This window comes from Calypte anna, chromosome 2, assembly GCF_003957555.1.
Source record: "Calypte anna isolate BGI_N300 chromosome 2, bCalAnn1_v1.p, whole genome shotgun sequence".
NCBI classification, from domain to species: Eukaryota; Metazoa; Chordata; class Aves; order Apodiformes; family Trochilidae; genus Calypte; species Calypte anna.
The window spans coordinates 9,076,750-9,099,647 of NC_044245.1; the positions used below are offsets into that span (position 1 = coordinate 9,076,750).

The following is a 22,898-nucleotide window of genomic DNA, read 5'->3' on the forward strand; positions in this document are numbered from 1 at the left end:
GCAATTTATGCTAAGTTTTCCCTTTTATTGGTAACCAAAGTTATCTGTGCTTCATGAATAGATTATTGGAGATAACATCATGTAATTAACAAGAGATGCAGAAAAGTAAAAGTACAATTTGTGTAAGAATTGTGTATGAGAGAAAATGTTAATTTCTTAACTAGGAAGGATATTTAAAGGGATAAAAGGAAGGCAAAATAGTGCAGTTCTTTGAAAGGATTAAAGTAACCTTATCTCGTGTTCTTTCAGAAGGTGGGATTGCCTGAGTGTGTGAAAGTCATGTTCAATGAGCTATTCACTACTCTAATGAATTGTAGACACAAGTTTGCATTGCATTTTTTTCCAAAAGTGATTGATAAGGTGTAAGTTATGCCTCAGCTATATTGAATAATGAAAGTTAGTAAAAGGAGAAATTATATTCTGCAGGCATACAGAATTGTATAAAAGTGTCAATCTGAGGTGATGCAATCTGATGTGAGACTATGAGTGGGTAGATTTTTTTTTTGTCATAGCAAACTTCACAAAATTAAAGATTTAAGACAATAAAATATCTGTCAGTAGCACTTCAGTATACCACAATCTTCTCCTTTGAAATTAAGTATTTCTAAAATGCCTGTGATTGTGGCCTCTTTGGAAATCCACACAGAAGCCTATTTCCTTCCAGACCTCAGTTCTTGTGTTTAAAAAAAAAAAAAAAAAAAAAAAAAGGTAAGAATTTTCAAAGGAAAAATTACACAAGGATAAATTAAATCATAGAGTTCAACACACTCCTTAAAATGAGGAAATACAGACCCAAAATTACTTTTTATGATCATTTAATAAAACTCTTGATGTTCAGCACCTTACTTTCAGTGTTCAGGCACTGAGGTGTGTTTGCTTTCATAAAACAAAAGAAAGCATGGCCAGAGCTGCCAGGCTGTGAGGCTCCTCAGGACCTCTCCAGCTTTCCAAAATGACTCTTTCTGTTTTGGGTCTTTGAAACACTCTTTAACACCGGGGCTGCAGTTTTGTGAAGGGTTTTGTGTTTGTTGGTTAAGGCCTTCAAGGCCAGACCATGGTATGAGGAGTATCTGTGCTCCAGGTCTTGTGCCATTTTCCAGTTCTGTGCTCTTTGTGCTTTAAATCTACCTTAAAACTTAGTTTTAGGAGTCTTCCCTTGCAATTTGGTGCTCTTCTTCTACAGTAACCAGTTTTAGTAGTCCTAAATCAGTAATAAAGTAACTGAGAAAGGGAAAAGACTCCTCCAAAACGTTACTGAATGTTCTCTGCTGGATCTTTCTCATATGGGCGTTTGGTAGCTCAGTGCTTTTGAGCATTTCTGTGTGAATACAAACCAGCTGTGTGGGGTCCCTCTAGAAAAGCACAAATATTTAGTTCTTTCCTTCAGAGTCATCCCCAGTCTTGGACAGAAATGTAGAACTTCTTAGCCTTGGCTGCTCATGTGGATTTCCAATTCTCTCATGCTGAATCTAAACTTGTTAAGTTGTAAAGTGGTATTTTGAAGACTGAGATATATTAAGTAGGGAAATTTCTTAAAAAGTAGTATAATGGTCAAGCAATAGTTAAAAGTATTTTTGGGGGGGAGTCTTAGTTGATGAATAGTTGGTTGTAATTTCAAACCATCCGGACAGCAAAACCATGAAAAATGGAAGTAACTACTGTGCATATAAAGATTTATTATGCATCTATGTTACAGTATGCTTATTTTAGCAAAAATAGACCAGTATGAAAATTGGCTTTTGCACCTGCTCATCATTAATTTTTGAAGTTAAATAGCTCTACGTGATCTTTTCTACAAAATACCAGAGGGCACTTGGGGACTACTAGCTGCAAATACTTGCTGAATGTAGAGTTTAACACTAATGGTAAAGTAACCCACTCCTAGAATTATAGTTTAACTACTGTTAAGCAATTAAAAAAAAAAAAATCCCACCAAAAAATGTATCCACCCTCAGAAACTTCAAGTAACGGGGAACTGCTGTATTACTTTGTGGGGTTTTTTTTTAGGACAGTTAGAATCTGGCATAAATAAAAGTTGAAGTATTAATAGTGTAGTCCTATTAAACTGGAAAGAAATAATAAAAATGCAGTGCTATTTAAAGAAAGTAGCCAAACACCTCAAATATCCACCGTAATTTACGTATTTCCTTTAATAATAAAAATGTTTACTTGTATCTAGAAATAGTAGCTCTAGATTTTGGTTTTGTATGCAGTGTATCAGATTACTCCATCACACAATGAAATTCCTATTGGAATTGTCCTGAAAGCTTTTTCTGAGGAAAAATCTCGGCAATATAAAATCTGAAAATACAAGCTTGCCCCTACCCTACCCAAATTACTGTAATGTTGGGCAGAATTATAGTTCATTCTTTAGGGATAGTAGAAGCAAAGCTGATTTAGGAAAAAAAAAAAATAGAGTTCAGTCTTTTTTGAGGATGTTAGAAGGAAGAGAGAATCAAACTAATTTCTTTTTTTTTCTTTCTTTTAGAAGCAAATATTGGTAATTCGTTTTTCAGCAAATAACAAATGTCTTTGCAATTAATTTTGCATGATTGGCCTTTGGTTATCAGCCAAGGAATGTGATCAGTCATATTTTAGTAGTTCTTCAAAATGTCACATACATAAAGTTAAAATCTCTTCAGTAATCAAATAAGCAGGTATATTCTACTGATTCTTGGTTGTCTGTATAGTTATAGCTTTATTGTGGTGTGATGTGTATCAGCTGTAGTTTTGTGGGTTTTGAAACTTGAAAGTTCCAAAAAAACACATTCCTCTCTTCCAGCTGTGTGTGAAGTAAATGCTCTGGCAGGGACAAGTGACACTGGCAGTGTGGGACAGCTCATGTTTGCTGCAGGATGTAAAAATGATCTTTGTATTACTTCAGGCACAAAACGGAGGAGGAGATGTGGCTTTGGGATAGGAAAGTATCTGTTATTGTGAGAAACTTCTCAGCCTCAAAGTTTTCATTGGAATCTTAATTAAAAAACAGGTGAAAAAACCCCAGAATACTCAACTGTGAGGGATGGAAAGGAGAGGCCAATAGGAAGAGTCCCAAATTTGAAGTAGTTCTTTCTTGCTTTGATTTTCTTGGATTGTTTTGGAGTTATTTTGACCTGAACTCATGTCATGTGATATGCTTGTATGAAATACACCACTAATAAAACTAGAGCAAAAGAATATTTTCTCAGTGTATCTCATTGGGCATTTGTGGGTTTTGTTTGGGTTTGAGTTTTTTTAATCAGCTTTTGGATAGCAGTTGTATAACTTAATTTGTCTTGCAATCAGTATTTATAGGACAGTTAAATTTTTTTCTAAGTTAATCTGAAATACCATTGGTAACAAAGGGAGCTTCAAATCAATAGTGGTTATATTTTTAACAGTAAAATCTCTTCCTGGTTATTGGAGTTTATAATTTTTTGTAAATAAGCTAAATAAACTACAGCCTTATTTTTTAAGTGACCCCTCTTATATCTAAAAAGTTTAGTTCTAAAATTTAAGATTATTTCATAAGGATTTAATGTTTCCTTATGATGGGAAATATAAAGCTGTCTTTGGCATCTGTAGTACTCCAGACTTCTGTGGTTTGAACCAAGATGTTGTGCTGGTTACATGCCTAATTTTCAATCATTTTGGTTGAAATTTTCAAACTACTTTTAATTCTGAGATTGAATCAGTGGAAGAATATTGCTATGCCCAAGTGAATTTTTTAGAAATGTTTTACTGTTGCTCAATTTTTCAAGGAAGAAAATTGATTTTGGCTGCACTGAGAATGTTCCAGTATGTAAGAGCTGTGTGAAATTCAACAGGACTTTCCATTCATTTGCAATTCAGGACTGCTTCAGGATGAGAGAGATCTGGGCATAATAACAAGAGTATGGGTGTCAGGAAGGGGAAAGCTGGTACAAAGAAGTGTTTATTTAAAATACAAGCAGAGGATCTTTTTCAACCTATGCTGCCATTTACCTCTCCTTCCCTGGCATGAAAAAGAAAGGAAATTGCCTGGACTAAGTGTACAGGCAAGAATGGCAGGGATTTGGGTGAGGGAAAACAGGAGCTCCTGATGGGCTACTGCAGGACAAGACCACAAGCTTGACATGAGGGAGATGGGAAGCTGGATCCAGGCTAGAATTAGGAACCACTGGACAGAGCGAAAGACACGGTGGGGATGAGTGACTCTGCAGAGCAAGCATGACACAGGATAGCAGTAAGGCTGATTGGAGAAAACTGAGGAAGATACTTCAGACTGGCTTACAGATTTGGTCATGGGAAATGGAGGTGCCTGTTATGGTGTAGTTTAAGTCCATATTTTGAAGCCTAGCACTAAAACTGAAGTTTGGGAGTGAGGGGAGATACTGCTAAGGATCTCTTACCTTGACTAGGTTAGAATATGTTGAGTTTAGAAGAAAGTAGAGGAGATTGTGGTCACTGCAGTGCTATTTGGTGCTTGGAAACAAGCCCAGCCATATCATTACTACTGCCAGTTCTTTAGTTCAGGTCTTATGCTTTATTTGTCCAGGTTTCAGTAAGGTTCCACAATTTATTTTTTGGGGGGGAGGGGTGGTGTTTGTTTGTGTGTGTGGTTTTTTGTTTTTGTGTTGTTTGGTTTGGGTTGGGTTTTTTTGTTTGGGGTTTTTTGTTTGTTTGTTTTGGGTTTTTTTTGCAGGCTGTTTTAGAAATAGTTGGTATATGTAGACATATCCTGTGTTGTGTGTAGAAAAAATACAGGGAGGATTTCAGAGCTTCCAAGTGAAGCTCCCAGAAAATAGGAAAAAGCAAGGATCTGGCAAGACTTTCATACCCAGGTGTGATATGCTCATGTGTCTATTTGCTGTAAATAAGATGCAAGATAAAAAACATTTTGTGTGAAACTGCCCTGATGAATTGGTTTCTTTCCTGCCTCTGTTGCAATGATCTTATGCATTATCCAGTGATAAGCCAATAAAAAAATAGCTAAATATCAGTTGGTTTGCTGGGTGCCTCCCTGGAGGCTGGGTGGCTTGCAGAAGCACTGTGAATTCCCTAGGGTGGCTCCAAGAGAAACAGGCTTTTATCATCAAGGCTTCCAAGAGGAGGGAGTGCATTCAGCCTTTCTTTGCAAGTACCTCTGGCAGCTTTTCCATGCAGTGATGGTAGAGGTGTGTTTGGGGAGCTCAGGGTCAGGATCCTCAAGGTTTGTGTTCAGCTCCTCTTTTGCCAGACAGCCAGAACTATCTGCTCAGCACAAGAGAAGGGCAGTGCAGTTAAACAGCCTTGTTCAGCTAAACCTGGAAAGATTTTGATGAAACAAATAAATGTCACTTCCTTCAACCTCAGTAGCTCCCTCTTCCTCTAACTCTGTTGTCTGCAAGCAGATTTTGGAATTCAAAGGCATTAGTCTCTTCTGAGGTAGCAAGAATATTTTGGTAGCTGCTCAGTTGCAGAACTGTAGCAGCTCCTCCTAGAAACAGTAGGTAAGTTATGAGGGCTGTCATACTTGAGTGTAATGGAATTTTTTTTCCTCTAAATGAGATGCCCACAGGAGACTGGCTGACTAGAAGCACTGACTGGCAAAGGCTATAGACCATTTAACCTCTAGGAATGATAAAGTATGGCTGTATGATGGTATAAAATAAGTATGTGTAGTCTTAACTTCCAAATAAGAGGTCTTAGTATCTTGCATACCCCCACTGAGATGGTTTCAGGAAGGCCACAGTTTGATAATGGCAGTGATCCTCAGTGCTGCTCATCTACTTGTTTGGACCTTGCCATCCCAGTTGTATTGTTCTTGGTGTGATCATATTGCACTATTTCTTATAATATTTCAGTTTATGAATGAACAGAACCATTACTCTGCTGTTACTCCTCAAAAGATTAATTTAATATTCTGTATGCCATAAATTGTCCCTCCCCCCCTTTTTTTTGTGGTTTTTTTTTTTTTTTTCCTTTAAGTAAAGCTGCTTCACTCATGTAGCTTACATGTACTAAATTGATGGGGTAGAATAGCATGGTTTAAGAAGATAAATGTCAGGAATATCTTCTAAAGTAGACATTCAGATATTTTTGGATTAATGGGAAAGAAGGTCAATAATTGCATGGATTTCATTAAGCTTCAGAAGAAATGGCATTCCTGTGGTGCTAGTGATTATTAAAACATTGTGAAGTCATTTTGAGATAACTGTACTGGGTTTACTATCTCTTCCATTGTGAAAGAATGACTTTAAGGGCTGCCAATTTGTACAGGTGACAGAGGATAACTCAAAGCAATTGTATTTTTAAGATAAAGTTATAGCAGGCAAGAGATAAATTCCTGGTTGTTAGTCTGACTCCTAGTTCTGCCTTATTAAATAGGGCCCTCCAGACTTCCAGCAGCATCCACCTGGACCAGTACCTACCAACTTCTCCCAAGCTCCAAGGCTGCCAATCCAGGACCAGTGGAGAGGACCACCACCACCGCCACCACCACTCCCTCCTCCTCCTCCTCAGGACAGAGATCCTTTCTTCATAGCAGGTAAGATTTTTTACTTCTATTAACAACATCCAACAGCCACTTTCTGAGAAGTGGCTATGTAGTGTAAATGTTTAGTAGCTAAGGGATTGTTGAATTAAGTTGTGAGTTACTGCATTTTAGATAAGTAGTTCCCTGTGGCTACTTCAGTTTCCACTAGTAACTGATTAAGTCACCCACAATATGTGTCTGTGGTAAGAAATTTGTTAAGGTTAGCTAAATTGATAAAGCATAGTAAACAAAACAGTAAGTGCTTATGTACGTACATTTATAAATATATGCATATGTCATAAATATAATATTTGTTACAGACATTTTATGCAAAATATGTAAAAATTTCCTAAATATCTGGTCAGTAAATGGTATCAGTGTTTTAAGAGTTCTTGTGTGGTTTAAACTATAAACCCTTAAATCCTTAATTGATTCAAGTAGAATTTCTAAGGGATTTCAGCAAAATGTGTGTGGTGCTGGTCTTTCAAGCATAAATTCCTGTAATACAAAAGCAAAAAGAAACAACCTTGAGGGTAGCTCTTAAAATATCCCACACAATAGTGCTTTCTACAAATTTCAGGCTATTTTTCTGAGTCAAAATAAAGCTTTATGTTTAGTAAGCTTGTTTGCATTCCAGGATGGCTGTCATTTAATCATTTATCTGATTCACACAGATCCAAGGTTTCCAAGTCATCACTTGTTTGAGCAGCGAAGTCCCCCCCCACCACCTCCTCCCCCACTTCTAAACAGTGCCCACCCTGTCCCTACCCAAAACCCAATGCCGTTCAGCCAGCCCGGCCCAGCGTTTAACCAGCAGGGACAGCAGCCTGTATTCCCCAGAGAGCGCCCGGTACGGCCCAACATGCAGCCTCAAGGTCCCGTGGGGATTCTCCACTTCAACCAGCCGGGTTCTGCAAACCCTCGGCCCTTCATCCCTCCGAGGCAGCAGTTCCTGCAGGCTCCAGGACAGCCCTTCCTCGCCGCACACACCCAGCCCGGCATGCAGGTACGGGGCTGCAGGAGATGGGTGAAGGGGCCCTGCACTGCCCTTGTAGGGTCAATGGAACTGTTTAAGGTCACAGGTATGAGGCAGATTATTGCTGTGCAACACAGATGGGTTTCTCCCCACTTGCCAGCTCTAATGTATGTCTCATAGAATCCTAGGATTGTTTTGGTTGGAAAAGATCTTTAAGATCATGGAGTCCAACTCTTAACCCAGCACTCACAAGTCCACCAGCACCACAGCTACACTTTTAAATACCTTCAGGGATGGTGACTCCTCTACTGCTCTGGCCAACCTGTTGCAGTGCTTGACGTTCCCTTTGGGGAAGAAATTGTTCCTAACATCTAATCTAAACCTCCCCTGGCACAGCTTGATGCCTCTCCTCCTATCACTTACTACTTGGGAGAACAACACCCTACAATCTCCTTTCAGGAAGTTGTAGAGAGTGTTAAGGTCTCCCCTCAGCCTCCTTTTCTCCAGCCTAAACAGTTCCCTCAGCTTCTCCTCCTAAAACTTGTGGTCTAGACACTTCACCGGCTTCATTGCCCTTCTTTGGATACTCCCGTATCTGCAGCCCGGCCCTGGCTCCTTAAGTTTCTTTAGTTCGGCAGAGGTAGGGCCAGGGTCCCGGTTCCGGTCCGGGTCCCGGCCGGCGGTGCGGGCGCGCCCTCTGCCGCTCAGCTGCGGAGCCGGGCCGGGAGCCGGGGCCTCCCGCAAGTCGGGGGGAGCTGAACGGCGGCTTCAAGTGAGTAATTGTTTGGGGGGTGTGCAGGGCCCTGCCTGTTCTGCAGCTCTCAGAGGGATCTCTTCCATCGGGTCTGTTTCGAATGTGTGGAAATCCTGAGGTGGGGGGAGGGGGGCGAGAAGAGGGGAGGAGAATTAAAAAAAAAAAAAACAAAAAACCCATGTAAACTCAAACAGCTTATAAGTCATTAGGAAAGGGAGCAGAGGGCAGGAGACCTTGCATTTGGTTTTTTCCACTTCAGCTGTTGACCTACACGGGTTTAAGTGTAGAACTACCTTGCACAGCTTCTGTTAGACTCTTTTTCACTCAGAGTATATTTGATTGAGTCTGGTCTGTAGCTCCTTACTGCTGTTTTGAGCACTTGGGAGGCTGGAGCTACTACTTTTCAGCAGTTTGTTACTTTAAAACTAAAACCAAATAATGTTTCTCTTCATGTGAAGGGTCCCTTGCATCCTCCACTACAGCCTCAGCCACAGCCTCCACCTCAGCAACACCATCATCAACAGCAGCAGCAGCAGCAACACCATCACCAGCAACAGCAGCAGCAACACCATCATCATCTCCAAGGGCCACCACAGCCCCTGATGCCCATGAACCAGCCACAGTTCAGGCCTCACATGCAGGCCACACAGCAGCAGCCAAATAACAACAGGATGCAGTGTCAGCCACGACAGGGTCCAATGAAGCCAAGACATGTAAGTACAACATACATCAGTGCTGCCTTGTGTAGTTCTGTGTGGATTACAGGCATGTAAGCACAGATTGCAGAACTCACTACTGTGGTTTTTCAGACCCATTTATTCCATCCTGCTCTGTCACCTTCTTTCACAATTTCTTGCTCCTTTTCTATCTTGATCATTTTATAACCCAAAAATAGCACATATATCTTTCCCTTTTTCTTTTCACCTTTAGTTTTCAGTGCTTTTCTTGATCTGAGCCCTATAAAAGATGATGCAGTTGCCCATCAAGATTAGTAAAATAACTCACATGGCAAAGCCAGTTTCTGAGAAAAGTGTTACAAAAGTAAAAGTATGATTCAGTTTTGCTTTTTGTTGAAGAAAAGTAAAATCATTGTTAAAATGTTTCATAATTTTTTACATCAAAAATATCGTGTGTCCTAGAAAATTATTATCCCAAATGTAACTAAACAATGAAAATTGTGAATCAGGAAATGTGTAGTCTGGTTTGTGGTGAAAGTCTGCAGTGTTTCAATTTTCTGATTTTCAGAATACACCATCACAAAATATTGTCAAGCGTCCAAATCAGCAGCTACAGACGACTGCTCCAAGAAACAGTAACTTGCGTGAGCTGCCAATAGCACCATCACATGCTATGGAAATGAACAACAATAGGAGAGCCTCTACCCCAGCTGCTCAGGTCAAACCCATCACCAGCACCATGTCTGCCACCAAGCCTGGTGTTGGAAACTCACAGGGAAGACCTGAGATGAAAGCTAAAGCAATCACACCTGTGGGCCAGGCAAAATCAGAAGTAAAATCTGAATCAGAGGTAAGGCTTAAAAAACAAAATCCATACCAAAAAAAACCCTACCCCACAATCAAAAACCTCCCAACTGTGAACTGTAAGTGTGCTTAACCCTGTATTTTCAGTGCCACTAGAGGCCCCCCTTGTGAGTTGCATTTTCTTCTTCAGTGTAATAGCAAACCCAGTCTCAATTGATTAAAAGAGAAGTTTGAAGGATCTGAAATAGCCTTTGTACCCATTTTTATCATTCCCATTTCTGCATTTCTGTCTGCCAGGATTATTGTAAGTTTTGGTTATTGTGTCTTATATTGTTTGTTTTTTCCAAGTAATTGCTTCTTTCTAAGTCAGCAAACTTCTTCTATTCCATTTCCTTTGATGCTTTAAGGCTCAAAAAAGGGGCCATCTTCCTCGTGTTCTTTTCCTTTAGGCTGCCCAGTATCCTCTAGGGACTTGAGTACTTACTCAGGGAGGTTGCAACTGGATTATCCGTGGAACTTCTTGATTCTGAAGAAGGAAACATCTCTTTTGTGAAACTTTCTAGATGAGAGAAAATAGGAGAAGCTCCCAAGGTTTTTATTTTGGAGAAAATTGTTTGCTTTGCTAGTAAGTACTCTGCTCAGCTGAAAAATGAAATGCCACTGGTTTGAGATCACCATTTCCTACACAGGTTCTCCTGGAAGCTGGAGAACACTCTCCATGAGCCCTGTTAGTTTGAGAGTGAGTAGGACTGTACTGACTGTGCTGTCAATCCTGAACTACAGGGAGGTGGTACCAGAGGAACACGATGGCTGAATGCACCCTGTGTAGTTTCTGAGTGTCAGGTTATTCTGAGCAGAACTGAAAATCTGTATAGTTTAGTTGACCATGAATCTTGTCTCAGGGATCGGGTTTTCTTCAACAGCTGTTGAAAGCTTAATTTTGGTAATACTGTCTTCCCTTTAAGCTGCTCATTATTAGCTTTTCATCTTGTTCTTGAATTAGGGATGATCATAACTAATTTTCACAAATGAGACACAAAAGAAACTCGTAGCTAGCAGTGTTTGACCTCCTGTGCACTTGCTTTTCAATGATTATATTAAAAAAGTCCTTATTTCAGCCTTTCAGCTTTTAAATTTGATCTTTTTTGAGAAAAATGACCTCAGTTCAGTCTTGTAATATTCTGAGTCACAGAAAATGCAGTGTTTCTTAGAGAATCTGCTGTCTTTCAGGACCTTAATAAAGTAAGTTTTGAAGCAAATTTGCTACAGGCCTCCCGATGCAGTACATCTTTCATAGTTTAGTTCTTTCATAATTTATTCATGTAAAATTAAGGCATTAGTTGCAAAATATCTCCACAGTGTTTAGAAAAATGAATGAATATTTTCCACATCTTAATAAAAAGAATTTAAAAACAAAACAAAAAACCAAACAAAGCCATTTTCTTATTTTTTCTCACTTAAGTTTTAAACATATCCTAACACACCCATACTTGAATGGGTGAGTTCTTTGTTTCATTTATAAAACTTTTATTGATTTCTGTGTGAAAGCTGTCTTTGAAAACAGTTTGATACCTGTTTCATGTAAGTTTTTGTGAAACAGGATAGAAAAAAGCTGCCTTGGAAAAAACTTTCTCTTAGGGTTTCCTATTATTAACTATAAAAGTAAAGCCTTTGTAGATACACTTATCAGGTCCTAGAGAAGTGTGTCAATGTGTGTGTGTGTGCTCAGAGCCCTTCACCCTTCTAAGCAGACTTTAAATAGAGCCTTTGCTGCAACCAGTGGTATAATAGCAGTTGTCCCTTTTTGGCTGTGCTGCTGTGGTAGTCTTGTTCACCAATGACACTGGCACTTCTGCAAACAGCATTGCTGCACTAGTAATGTTCATTTCCAAACATTTAAACATATTCTTCACTGTTGTTGTTATGTAGGCTAATACATTGCTCTCTTTAGGCAGATTGTAATGTTTTCCAGTCATTTTTGTCTGTTTTTCATGTAGTTAGCTAACTTTATATGCTGTTCTCTTGCTTTCTGTGAAGATGAGAGAGTTAAATTCTGTCATCTTTTCTAGCTGTATTGCTCATAAGTGAATTGGGCAGGTTATTTTGCAAGTGTCTTCAACTGGAAAATTATTAAGACTTCTTTGCACCCTTCTTCCCAAAGAGTCAGCAGCCATATTTATGAATGCCCTATCATTCAGGAAGCACCAGAAAATAGTAATATTGTCTATTAAAGGTTTTGCTCACCTTCAAAAATACGTATTGGAAAGGTTTGCAACCTGAGTGCCTGGAAGATTAAAAACTGTATTTCTGTTTTACTAATAGTATGCTTCTGTTCCTGTAAAGCTTTGAAATGCCGACTTTAAATGCCTTTGTCAATTTAGAAAAGCTGTCACTCTCAAAGATTTAAACTTGCATATCCTCAGTCTGACAAGTAATTTAGTCAATGAAATTGAAAATATGGGCAATAACTATGGGCCTAATTCTTCTCACGTTGAGGTCAGTTTAGGATAAGAATTAAAGCAATATTAAGCATTCTTTGAGTTTAAAGAATGGGGGTGGAATGTAGAAAGGGGATGTGAATCTATTTAGAAGAAATGGGTATTAGAGCTCAGAGCAGGAGAAGAATTAGTAGTGCTGCATAGCCATGAATTTACTGATACTACTGCTTATATTGCAGTTAATTTACCCAAAATAAAACCTTCACATTTCATTCTCCCAGCATATTTTGGAGTTGAGTTTTTTTTTTTTTAAAAAAGCCTTGGAATGTGGAAAACAGTTGCTGCATCGTTATTTGAGCAAATGACTTTAAATCCTTTTCCTATTTCTGGAAATCAACTCCCTGAAAAATTGTACATCTGTAAATTTGAGTTTTCTCCGGTATAAATAGATATAATTTCCAACTTTTGATAATGGTGCCTCCTCTCTTGTGCTTAGAAGATTTTTCTTATCAGTCTTTTTCCAGTTGGGAGCTCACAAGAAGGCAGAGTGCTTTTCAAAGTAACTTGTTCTTAATTACTTTCCTGTTTGTCCAAGATTCACAGAACTGTGTTTTATGGGGTGCCTTAGACCTTCCCTAAGCTTCAAGAGTGGATGTTGCCAATATGTGAAATGGATGATGTAGGTGCCTTAATTTAAGATGCTTTGTGGTTTTGAGCACAAGAAGCCAGATGATGTAATTTGCATCTGTCCTTACCTTGTATGAGGACTTGTAATGATTTTTGGATAAATTATTCTAGCTCTTTTAGCTTTTAATGTCACCTCTGAAGACAAAAATGAAGGTAAAACTGCTGAGTACATTTCTGTATATGCCACCAATAAACTGGTTGGATTGCTCTATCCTTGTACCGGTTTTGCTGAGAGAGAAGTGAGCCTGGTTGCGTGAATGGTTTTGTTTCTTGACAGCAAAGCAGAAAATTTACAGTATCTGGTTCTTATGACTCTGTATTTATTTATTTGTTAATAAGTAACAAAGGCTGCAAAACACCAAAGAAGGTGTGGGTTTGTTTGGTTTATTCACATATGACAAGCAAGCTACCATGAGTAGGACCTAAGTTACAGTAAGGAGTTTAAATCCTTGTCTTAGAGAACATTTTTGTTTCTTCCTCAATCATCAGTGCCATTATTAGTTCTCCTGGAGAATTATGTAGGACTGCTGCTTCTCTTACTGCCTCTGTTCAGTGTAGACTTAGAAGAACAGCCTGTAACATTTTCTTCTGGCACTTTCCATCAAAGCCTCTTTGAACCTTAAGGCAGAAGAAAGCCTTATCTAAGACTTGGTCTTCCCTTCAGACTACAATGAAATATCTTGTGTTCTAGGACTGTTCAAAGACAGGTGAGGATCTTCACTTAACTCCCTACTCCCAACAAACCTAAACAACAAGAACAAACAAAAGCAACCACCACTGCACACACCAAAACCCAAGGAGAAAAAAAAACACCTCCACAAAACCAAGAGAACTTCTTTCTTTCTGTTTCTTACCCTGTAATCTGTAGCCTCCTGTAAAAGAAGGAACTATGTACAATATACCACTTCCTCATCTTCTGGAGTTTCCTGCAGAAAAACATGAGCTGTCAGGAGTTTATCTAATAAAAAGGCAACTTAAAGTTTTGCTTCTTCACCTACTGACGATGCTGTTTTTAGCAGGAGGCTTTCAAACACAAGATGTGGGCTTTTATGATGACAGCTTTGAAGGATGTCTGCTTTCTCCCTGTTGCTCTTTTTTGTTTTTTTTCTTTGAGTTTGTTTTGTCAGTGCCACTGCTTGCTGGAGAAATCTATACTGATCTTGTTAAACAAATGAGGTGAAAATAATTAGCAGTAGACATTGTATAGTGTATATATATTTCTTAACTTGATATACTGTCTTGTCTGTTCTCTATGATAAAGCTCTGTATTACACAATATGGGTCATTTAGTATTCTATATGTCATACATAAACACAAACACACAGTATTGTGTAGTGTATATAAGGTGCTCTAAAAGCTAAGCAGCACAGGATTCAGCTGCCCTTGTTTTCAGCCTAGTGAGGAGTCTGTTGCCCATTCTGAATCTGTACTGTTGAGTCATTGCCTATCCCTGGGCATAAAAGACAATAGAAGAGCTGATTTCATGCAGATTCTTTCTGTATTGAGACCTTCAACTGAACATTAATAGAAAAATACAGCACTACCTCCAAAAGTGAATTTGGTACTGGCTCACTGGCATCCATCAAACCCTTTTAGATAAAATGTAGAATATTCTGGTCTAAAGCAACACAAATGAATAAGCTGATTCATTAAGTTAAGTGGAAGAGGTTTTGTGTGGAGCATTTCAGTAATTGAGCTATTTGCTGTCTCTCAGATAGTGACTGAGAAGTTTTTTCATTGAATCATGGTCTATGTAACAGCACATCCTCCTCTGCTACAGAGCTTGTTTGTATTCTGTCATCCCATGCAAACTATATTTAAGGATCTTCCACTTTCACTGTATTTTGTAAAGGCCTGATTCCTTTTTTTTCCTTTTAACTATAATCCAGCACCTCTAATTTAAATTTAAAATTAAATATTTCAATTTACTACTACTTCCCATTTTACCTTGTAGAAGTATGTTCCTGTTACCAATGAAGACATTCTAGTTGTTGTACTGATTAGCCATTAATCACCACCATCATATTCGAAAAGGCATTTTAAATATGAAGATCAGAACCCTTGGGTATATGATCTCATCTCCTGAAAAGGACAGTATTAGGTCTCATGCCAGAGCTAGAGCCCATATTAAAAAAGAATTAAACTTCCAGTTTTGTTTAAATCTTATTTTAGCCATTGTTTAGGCTGGAATTCTAGTGTGAGTCATGCACCCATTTCTTGGCCACTGTGGAAATGTTCCCTATCAGCAGGTGCTCAGGGAAGAAGCAGTTATATCTGAATGAGACAAAATTGGGATTTGTGCATCTGTTCTAAGAGTACAAATACTACTGGGCTTTTACATCTGTAAACAAAATTTGCAATTGGAGCTGCTCTGCTGTTTTTTTCCTTGGGTTGGGGAGGATTCTGGAATGGACTAGAGATAGAAGAGCTTGAATTAAAAAAAAAAAAAAATAAAAAATTGCGCATTTGGGTCCTATATGTGCAAAAAATGGCTTTTGTGTTGACAAGAACTTGTACCCAGTTACTGCAAGGTAAATAGCTTCTTCACAGATTCTCAGTATTAAAAAAGCATTTTAGCATTCTTTATGCTCTCATTTACCAAAATGCAAAATACCATTATTTTGAGAGCCTGTTTTTTTTTAAGGGGTGATTAATATATCTTGAGTAGAATGTTATGCTCATTACCATCTGTAAGCAGTCTCTGCAGGTTCTAACTTAGTATTTCAGACAGCTGAAAATAAAAAATAATACAATGCAAAAGTATGCTTTGTAACTTTGAAAAAGGTATGTGATTGCAACACAAGAGCCATTTGATTTCTTTTCTAGAATGATGAGAAACTATTTCCTTGACTATTGCCCATTTCATACAGCTTTTCGTAAGAACCTGTTGGGCCAAAGTTGAAGAATCTTTAGAAAGGTTATTTAATGGTCTATAATACTTTCAGAATGTCCCGGGGCTGGAATATTAAAGCCATTCTCTATATACCATTAATATTCCAACACTGCATTTGGCAACATTTTGATTCTGAAGAGAGTGCATGAGTTCAAGGTCAGAGAGATTGACTTGTGCTGTTCATTATAACCAATTATTGTGTGACAAATGAGTTTGAGATCAGGCTGAAAATTCTGTGAGAAAAATCAATAGTTCTAATCAGGGCCTTTCAGGTCATTTACCACCCTACCTTTTGTTACTTTGTCAGAAAAGAGCAAGATAAAACCTGTGTGACAGTGAGTTCCCTGTGTATTTTTACTTTCCATTGGAAACGTAGTTTGATATCTTGAATTATTTTAATAGTTTAATTGGTTTTAGAAGCTTCTAAATGACTTCAGATTTATAAACCTACATATTTTAGTATTATATACTACATAATTTTAGTATTCTGATAAGATTTCTCAACTGGTATTACAGCTTTCTTTTTTTTTTTTTCCTTTCTGTCTAGGAAGCAGTACCTTTAAGTCCTAAACCATGTTTGAGCTATTTGTCTGTAATGAATAGCAAATAAACCTTACCAGCAAATATACCCCACTAATAACCATAGTTTGGTGTCAGGGATAATTTTAAAAATTCAGACAGTTACAGATTTATGACATCTGAGACAACAGTTTATTGTGGTTTAAACCAAAGTGGGCATTTGTTGAGAATTTTATAAATTCATTTGTCTTTTCCTTTGTAGTATCCAGATGAAGATGAAGAAACTCGATTGTATCGTTTAAAGATAGAAGAACAGAAGCGCCTAAGGGAAGAAATCCTGAAACAAAAGGAGCTGAGACGGCAGCAGCAGGCTGGTGCTAGGAAGAGAGAATTACTTGAAAGACTTGCTCAGCAGCAACAGCAGCAACAACCTGCACAGCAGTCCTACATGCAGCAGGAGGAGGAGGACAACTCCGAGTTCCCCGCCAATGGCAGCCCTTACATACCCCATTCTGGCTTCCAGACCAGGCAAAATGTGAAAAACAGACTCCTTGTTAAAAAGCAAGACATGGTAGTTCCAAATATCCAACCCAAACCCACAGATTTCCCACAGGTGGGGGCGAATATGCAGTATCAAGGACAGCAGATTAAGCCAGTGAAGCAGCTGAGGCAGACTAGAACAGTACCTCTGAGTCAGCCTCAGGCTCCGCAGAAAGTATTACAGACAAAACCTGCTGCAGCTTCACTGCCCACGACACAGACTGCTCGAGTGGCTTCAGTACAAGCAAGGCCTCAGGAACTGAAACCTGGTGTGAAAAGGACTGTCATGCAGCGGACAAACAGTGGTAGTGGAGATGGGCCCCATGTCGGCAGCAAAGTCAGGGTGATTAAGTTGTCAGGAGGGGTAAGTTTCCAAGGCTCATCTCATGTGTGTGTCGCATCATGGTTTGTTTTTGTGTGTTTCATTCTGTGTAATTCCAAAATAAAAAATGGACCCAAGCTGATGAGGGAAGTAACAGGTTTAGCAGACCAAGTAGTCCAGATTTTATATTTTCAGAACTGTAAGTTATTAGCAGTTACTCAGAAATTTGTTTCTTGTAATGCTTTACTGCTAGGCAGTTACCACTGAGATTATACTGAAATAATACTACTTTTTTAATTTCAAACTTCTTTTAAGTTTTAAATTGTAACTTGAATCTGAAATACTCAATTGAGCTCCTTTTGCTTAATGTTGACAGGTCTCATAATTGGTCAGAGAAAATTATTTGAGTGGCTTTTTTAAGGTTCAGTTAAAAAGCTAGGCTCTGCTTATCTGGTACTTGAAACCACCTAATTTAGTTGTGTGCAGATGCTGTGGTTTCTGTACTCAAGGGAAGATTGTTTTTGTTTCCTTGGGCAGTGCATGGTGGAACTAATTTAAGCAGTATATTGAGGGGGGAAATTTTCTGTTAGAGGCTGGGTTTAAAATGTTATTACCATTTCACTTCTGCATCTAAATGAGATATCCTTATCTTTTGATGAGGGGTCTATTATCTGCAGTGTCCCTTGAGCCACTCGTGTTGTGGAAGACTCACAATGCTGATCTTGATGGCAGTGTGCATATTTAAAATCTGGGGCTTTGGTTAGAAAGTGTCTCCATATTCTGTCTGAATAAAATGACAAGTTAATTTGTTAGGGCTCTAAAAAAAATCAGGTGAGAAGACATAGTGGGATTGTGCTATAAGGGTGGAATCTGCCCTCAGGTTTATGCTGAGGAGGAAAGAAGGATGTGATGTGGTTTAATGCTGTGGTAATGGTGACGGGTTTGGGGAAGAATGCTTCTTAAATTAGTTGAAGCATTAATTAGGGAAACTTACAGATCTGGTGTAAGCTGTAACAAAGTGAACAGTGTGTTACTGAGGACTGAACAAGACCTAGGAGGCTAAACTTTACTCTGGAAATTAGGAGGAAGTAAAAATGCCAAAGTCCTTAACTGTTTCTTATAAATGTTTTTCTACAGCTCATAAAACTTCAATACACTTAAAAGTGTGAGCTGCATAATGACCACGTAGTCTTTAAAAATATCATCATAAAAATAACAGGCTGTTATTGACTACACAGACCTGACAGCATGACTTGGAGGATATCTAATTCCTCACACATGATAACTTAACCACAGAAGAATAAAGAACAGGGAGTTGAAAGAAATTGATTCTGTTGGGCTAAAAATATTTATATATATCTGCAGGGATCCCAGTGGCCTGCGAGAGGTATGACAGGTTTGTTATTCATGAATAATTGAATAAAGCAATCATGCACAACTTTTTATTATGAGGTGAAACAAAATGATGCCAGTCACCACTGTATACAGCTCCTCATAACAAATGGTTATCAGGGATCACAATAGCATTCAAAAAGAAATAGTTTTTATCATAATGCTCTTATTTCAGAAAATCTTAAATTATTTTTTTCAGATAAGTCTCATGGTAAGCAGGAGCAATTAGCTTCATTAAATGCATGTGTAACCCTGCTTTCATTGTATACAGAAAGCAGATTTGCCCTGTCCTTAACTTTCAGATACCAAGGTTTCAGCAAGGTAAAGTATGTCTTTTACGTGTAGTCTTTGTTACTTTTTTCATATTGCCATAAACATTTTAAATTTTCCATCCAACGGTGTAAGAATAAAAACAAGCATTGCAATTAGCTTTTTAACTCTAGTCAAGATAGTTTGTTAATTTTTAATCAGTTAGTGACAAGCTGTATCTATGACTTTGTTTCTTTGACCACAGAAGGACCACTCTTGTCTATGTTGACAAGATCTTAAAGAAGAGTTCAAAGCTACTTGGACTCTGAATACTAGGAAGCTCATGTTTAGTGTGCACTTCCAGTGTTTAGTCTTTCCACATGCTTTATTTATTTTCACAACTTTTACCTCAACTCTAAATATAAAGCAAATATAAATATAAAGCAAAATCTCATCTTTCATAGCCATTCTCCTTAGCATGTAATTCTCCTTCCTCTAATTCCCTGCCTCCTGCAGCTAAGCATAACTGTTGTTTCACTCTAATCACTTGTAACTTTTTTTTCCTATCTTGAGATCTTTTGTGCACAGGTGGTTTGAATGCCCATGTATGAGTGAGATGGCTTGTGGTTAGACACTGTGCAGGTTCATTTTTGAAGCTGTCTCAGTTCACGTTGGTAGAGACTTGGCAAGTTCCTTCACTTTCAGTACAGCATGATAGAGCTGTCAATTGAAGAAGCTGGTTGAAGCCAGACTCAGAGTAACTCTTACCTAGAGCAAATTGACCTAAAACAGGAGCTGGTAGCAAGGACTGTTCCAGATTTTGTAGGGCCATCTAGAAAACAGGATTAAATGGTGCTGCATTGCTGGTGATGTTTTTTGTTCAACAGATAAAATATACTTGGTGCATTGGTGAGATCTGTGGTATACAAATACCATCGGAATAGAATTTTTTCTCTTGAGGGCAGTATCTTTCCTAGTCTGAAGTTCTGACTGTTTATTGGTATAGCTGGGCACTGGAGCACAACTGAGGATCTCTGACCTCTAGGTAGAAATATACCTTTTTACTTAAGGTAAAATGGCTTTTCATCTGCTTCCACAATTTTTTGCCTTGCAAAGGTTTTGCTTTTGAAGTATTTTTATGAAATTGTAAGAATTACTAATTAAATTCCAAGACATATTTTAATTTGATGCATAAGATGCCTTAATTTATGGCTTCTTAAAGAAAAGGGAAGTAGAATATTACTCAGTATGTGACATATCTTAAGTACCATCACTAGATATTGTCTGATGCTTAAAACAAATTCCCTTCCTCCCCAGTCCCGCTTTGCCCATCCCTTTATAGTACTCCTGTAATTTATGCAAGAATGGCAGTACAGTGAATAGTAAAATTAAATTTTACTTCTTAAATGTTACATTCCTGGAAACTGAGGCAGTGCTCAGTGTTTAGGAAATCAATTTTGATGTTTGGGTGGTGTGGTTTTTTTGTTTTGGTTTGTTTGTTTTGGTTTTGGTTGTTTGTTTGGGTTTTTTTGTTTTGTTTTGTTTTGTTTTTTTGTTTGAGATTTTTGTCTTTTCATGGAAACACAAAGGTCTTTTGATGGATCTGGTCATCTTTGTGGTTTGTGGCATGTCTTCAAGAACGTCTTTTCCAGATAGAGGAATTAAGCATATTTGCTGAGTGTTTATACTAGTATATTTTACTAAGAAAACATCTCAGATTTGCCTGGCTTGGTGAAGAGCCTGTAGACAATTCAGAGAAACACATAAGAATAAACACAGTGATTGTAGAATGCTGTTTCTTGGGAAGAGATGCCCTAATAAATAATTTAAGAATGATCTGACAGTTATAGAAAACAAGGGCTAAAGGACCGTAGAAGTAATTCTGGCCAGAAGTCTTAATTGAGGAACTAATTCTGTAGCATTCCTGACAGATTCAACTGACCTTTTCCTGAGGTCCCGTTATCAGAGATTTTTTTGGCCATCTATTCCAGTGTCTAACCTGTTCATTTTGAATTTTTTTAGTGAGCAAACCACATTTTCTTGCTGCAGTTTTGAATCTATTACTAGTTGTATTATACTTCAGGAGACACAGAAGAGTATTTATATATTTCTATTGACATTCTGTCTCTGTCTCTGTAGATTTCTTTACTGTTTCTGAACACCTTCATCCTTCCCTTCCTATTGGTATGAGTTGCTTTCTAACACCTTGGCTGTCACCCTTGTGGAGGTCTTTAGGCTCTCTGTGATCAGTCTGTTGGTGAATAGTTCCAATAACAAGTGCTACTGAATTTATTAAGTCACTATATTAGAAGTGTCTTTAACCCTGGAAGAACAGGTTTGTACCAGCTACAACCTTAAATATCTTACAGTCACAGGAAATACGTGCTGAACATGTTTTTTCATTTAGTTGGAGGTTCTTTGGGGAATCGTAGTATCTTTAAATCTTTGTATCATTCAGTCATCTTATATTGTTGTTGGGTGATTTCTCTCTAGCCAGAAAATGGCCTCCAAAGCTCAAAGAGATGTGTGTCTGTCCCAAACGCCTGAAAATGCTGCTTCTTATGCTGCACCAAGAATACACCAATCTTTGTTTCTGTGGAAAGCTGCAAAATGAGTTTTGTTCATAAATTCATATATAAAAATACATTAAAATCTCAGTGTTTCCTGTTGGACTAGAAGCAGTAGCTTACTGGTGATCCTAATTCCTGAAAACCTGAGATGATCCTTCATCTGAAAAGCTTGAAGAAAGATTTGGCAAGTTCTTTTGTTTGAAAAGCCTATCATAAAAAAATGTCCTGGGATTGTAAAAAGAGAATTGGAATGGAACATAGACAACTTTATTCGTATTTAGAATAATTGAGAAGTGTAAGAGATGAATGTGGAGTTCTAAATATGGAAAAAAGATACTGAGATAATCATTGTTTGATAATGTAACCTTATCAACCAACCTTGCATAATGTTTGTACTCATTTCTGCTTGCATGTGTATGTTCAAGTGTAATTAAAATGTTTTACATGAAAGCTCTATAGTGCCTTTCATCTAAACATGTCAGGAATGTCCAACAGATTTTTGGCATTTGCATGACAAGTTCTTGAAGGGAGCCCTTCACCCAGCTCTGCAGTATAACCAGCTGTGAGGAACAGCACAGGAACTCTCACTTTGGACCATGCTATTACTTTCTGTAAAGCAGGAGAATGGCATTGTAGTTTATTCATACCCTGCTATTTGAAGAAGGTGTGGATAATGTCTGTCTGCTATTAGCAGTGGGCTGCAGGAGCTGCAGAAACTGTGATGTCTGAATGCCTCGATTCCATGTTTCTCATTTAGACAGTGTCAAAATGGGCAAGCCCTTTGAAGCAGTACTAACATAAATCCTGTTAAGAAAGGACTCTGCCTGCCACAACCTGCAAGATTTCTTTCACTCTGGAAATACTTAACAAATGGACGTTAATTTCTTAATTCTACCTAATAAAGAAAACCAAAAATAACCCAAAGCCAACCAACAACGACAACAAAAAAACAAACCACCAAACATAGAAAAGGAAGTCAGGGAGCCCTGTGGTATTGCAGTTGTGAAAAAGGCTTAGTATTTTCATGAAACATTTGAAAATGGGTGATAGACCCTTCCTAACTAGGCCTTCAGTGAGGATGGTCCCTACAGAGACAAAGTATTTCATGGCTTGGGAGTGTGCAGCAGGCTGTGCTGTACTGTTTGGGGCATATTTGGTTGCTGGGAAAATTAAATACAAGGGTGTGAGTGGAGGCTTAGCAGCTAGAGAGACTGCCAGCCAAACCAGACATATGTAGGTAGGACTTTTTATGGACTTTTAATAAAATCCTCAAAAAGGGGGAGGGGATATCTACCTGAATTGAATTTAGCTTTGCTGTGGGTATCAGGGAACTAAAGTGCAGTAAAGTGTTCCCTGTTGTAGACTGCAAAACGGGTTTCTCCTTTTCCTCAGGAGGCTTTTAAATTGTATGTTTGAAGAAGAGTGCTGCTTCCTCCTGAACACCCTGAAAGCAAGGTGTTTGCTTGTTGCTCTTGTTACGTCTCAGAGGAGAGTTTTTCTGCCATGGTGTTGCAGTGCAAAATCCATATTGATACAGGGTTGGCATTATAGAATATCTAGTTGTCCAGTTTCCTGATAGGAAATTACTAAAAGGCAGCTCTA

The 22,898-nt window shown here is 38.3% G+C and overlaps 1 protein-coding gene across 6 annotated transcripts in view; it reads left to right on the top strand.

Annotated features, from left to right (window-relative positions):
• RBM33 (RNA binding motif protein 33) overlaps positions 1–22,898 on the top strand; it is an 86,170-nt gene that overhangs the window by 42,968 nt on the left and 20,304 nt on the right. For 5 of the 6 annotated variants that reach the window (XM_030444201.1, XM_030444202.1, XM_030444204.1 and 2 more), the window contains exons 11-15: positions 6,328–6,487; positions 7,150–7,481; positions 8,664–8,918; positions 9,451–9,732; positions 16,486–17,127. In XM_030444201.1, coding sequence (XP_030300061.1) covers positions 6,328–6,487; positions 7,150–7,481; positions 8,664–8,918; positions 9,451–9,732; positions 16,486–17,127 — 1,671 coding nt within the window. Of the gene's footprint in view, positions 1–6,327; positions 6,488–7,149; positions 7,482–8,663; positions 8,919–9,450; positions 9,733–16,485; positions 17,128–21,219; positions 21,701–22,898 lie in introns of those variants that run through there. The other variant, XM_030444207.1, reaches the window with a different exon arrangement.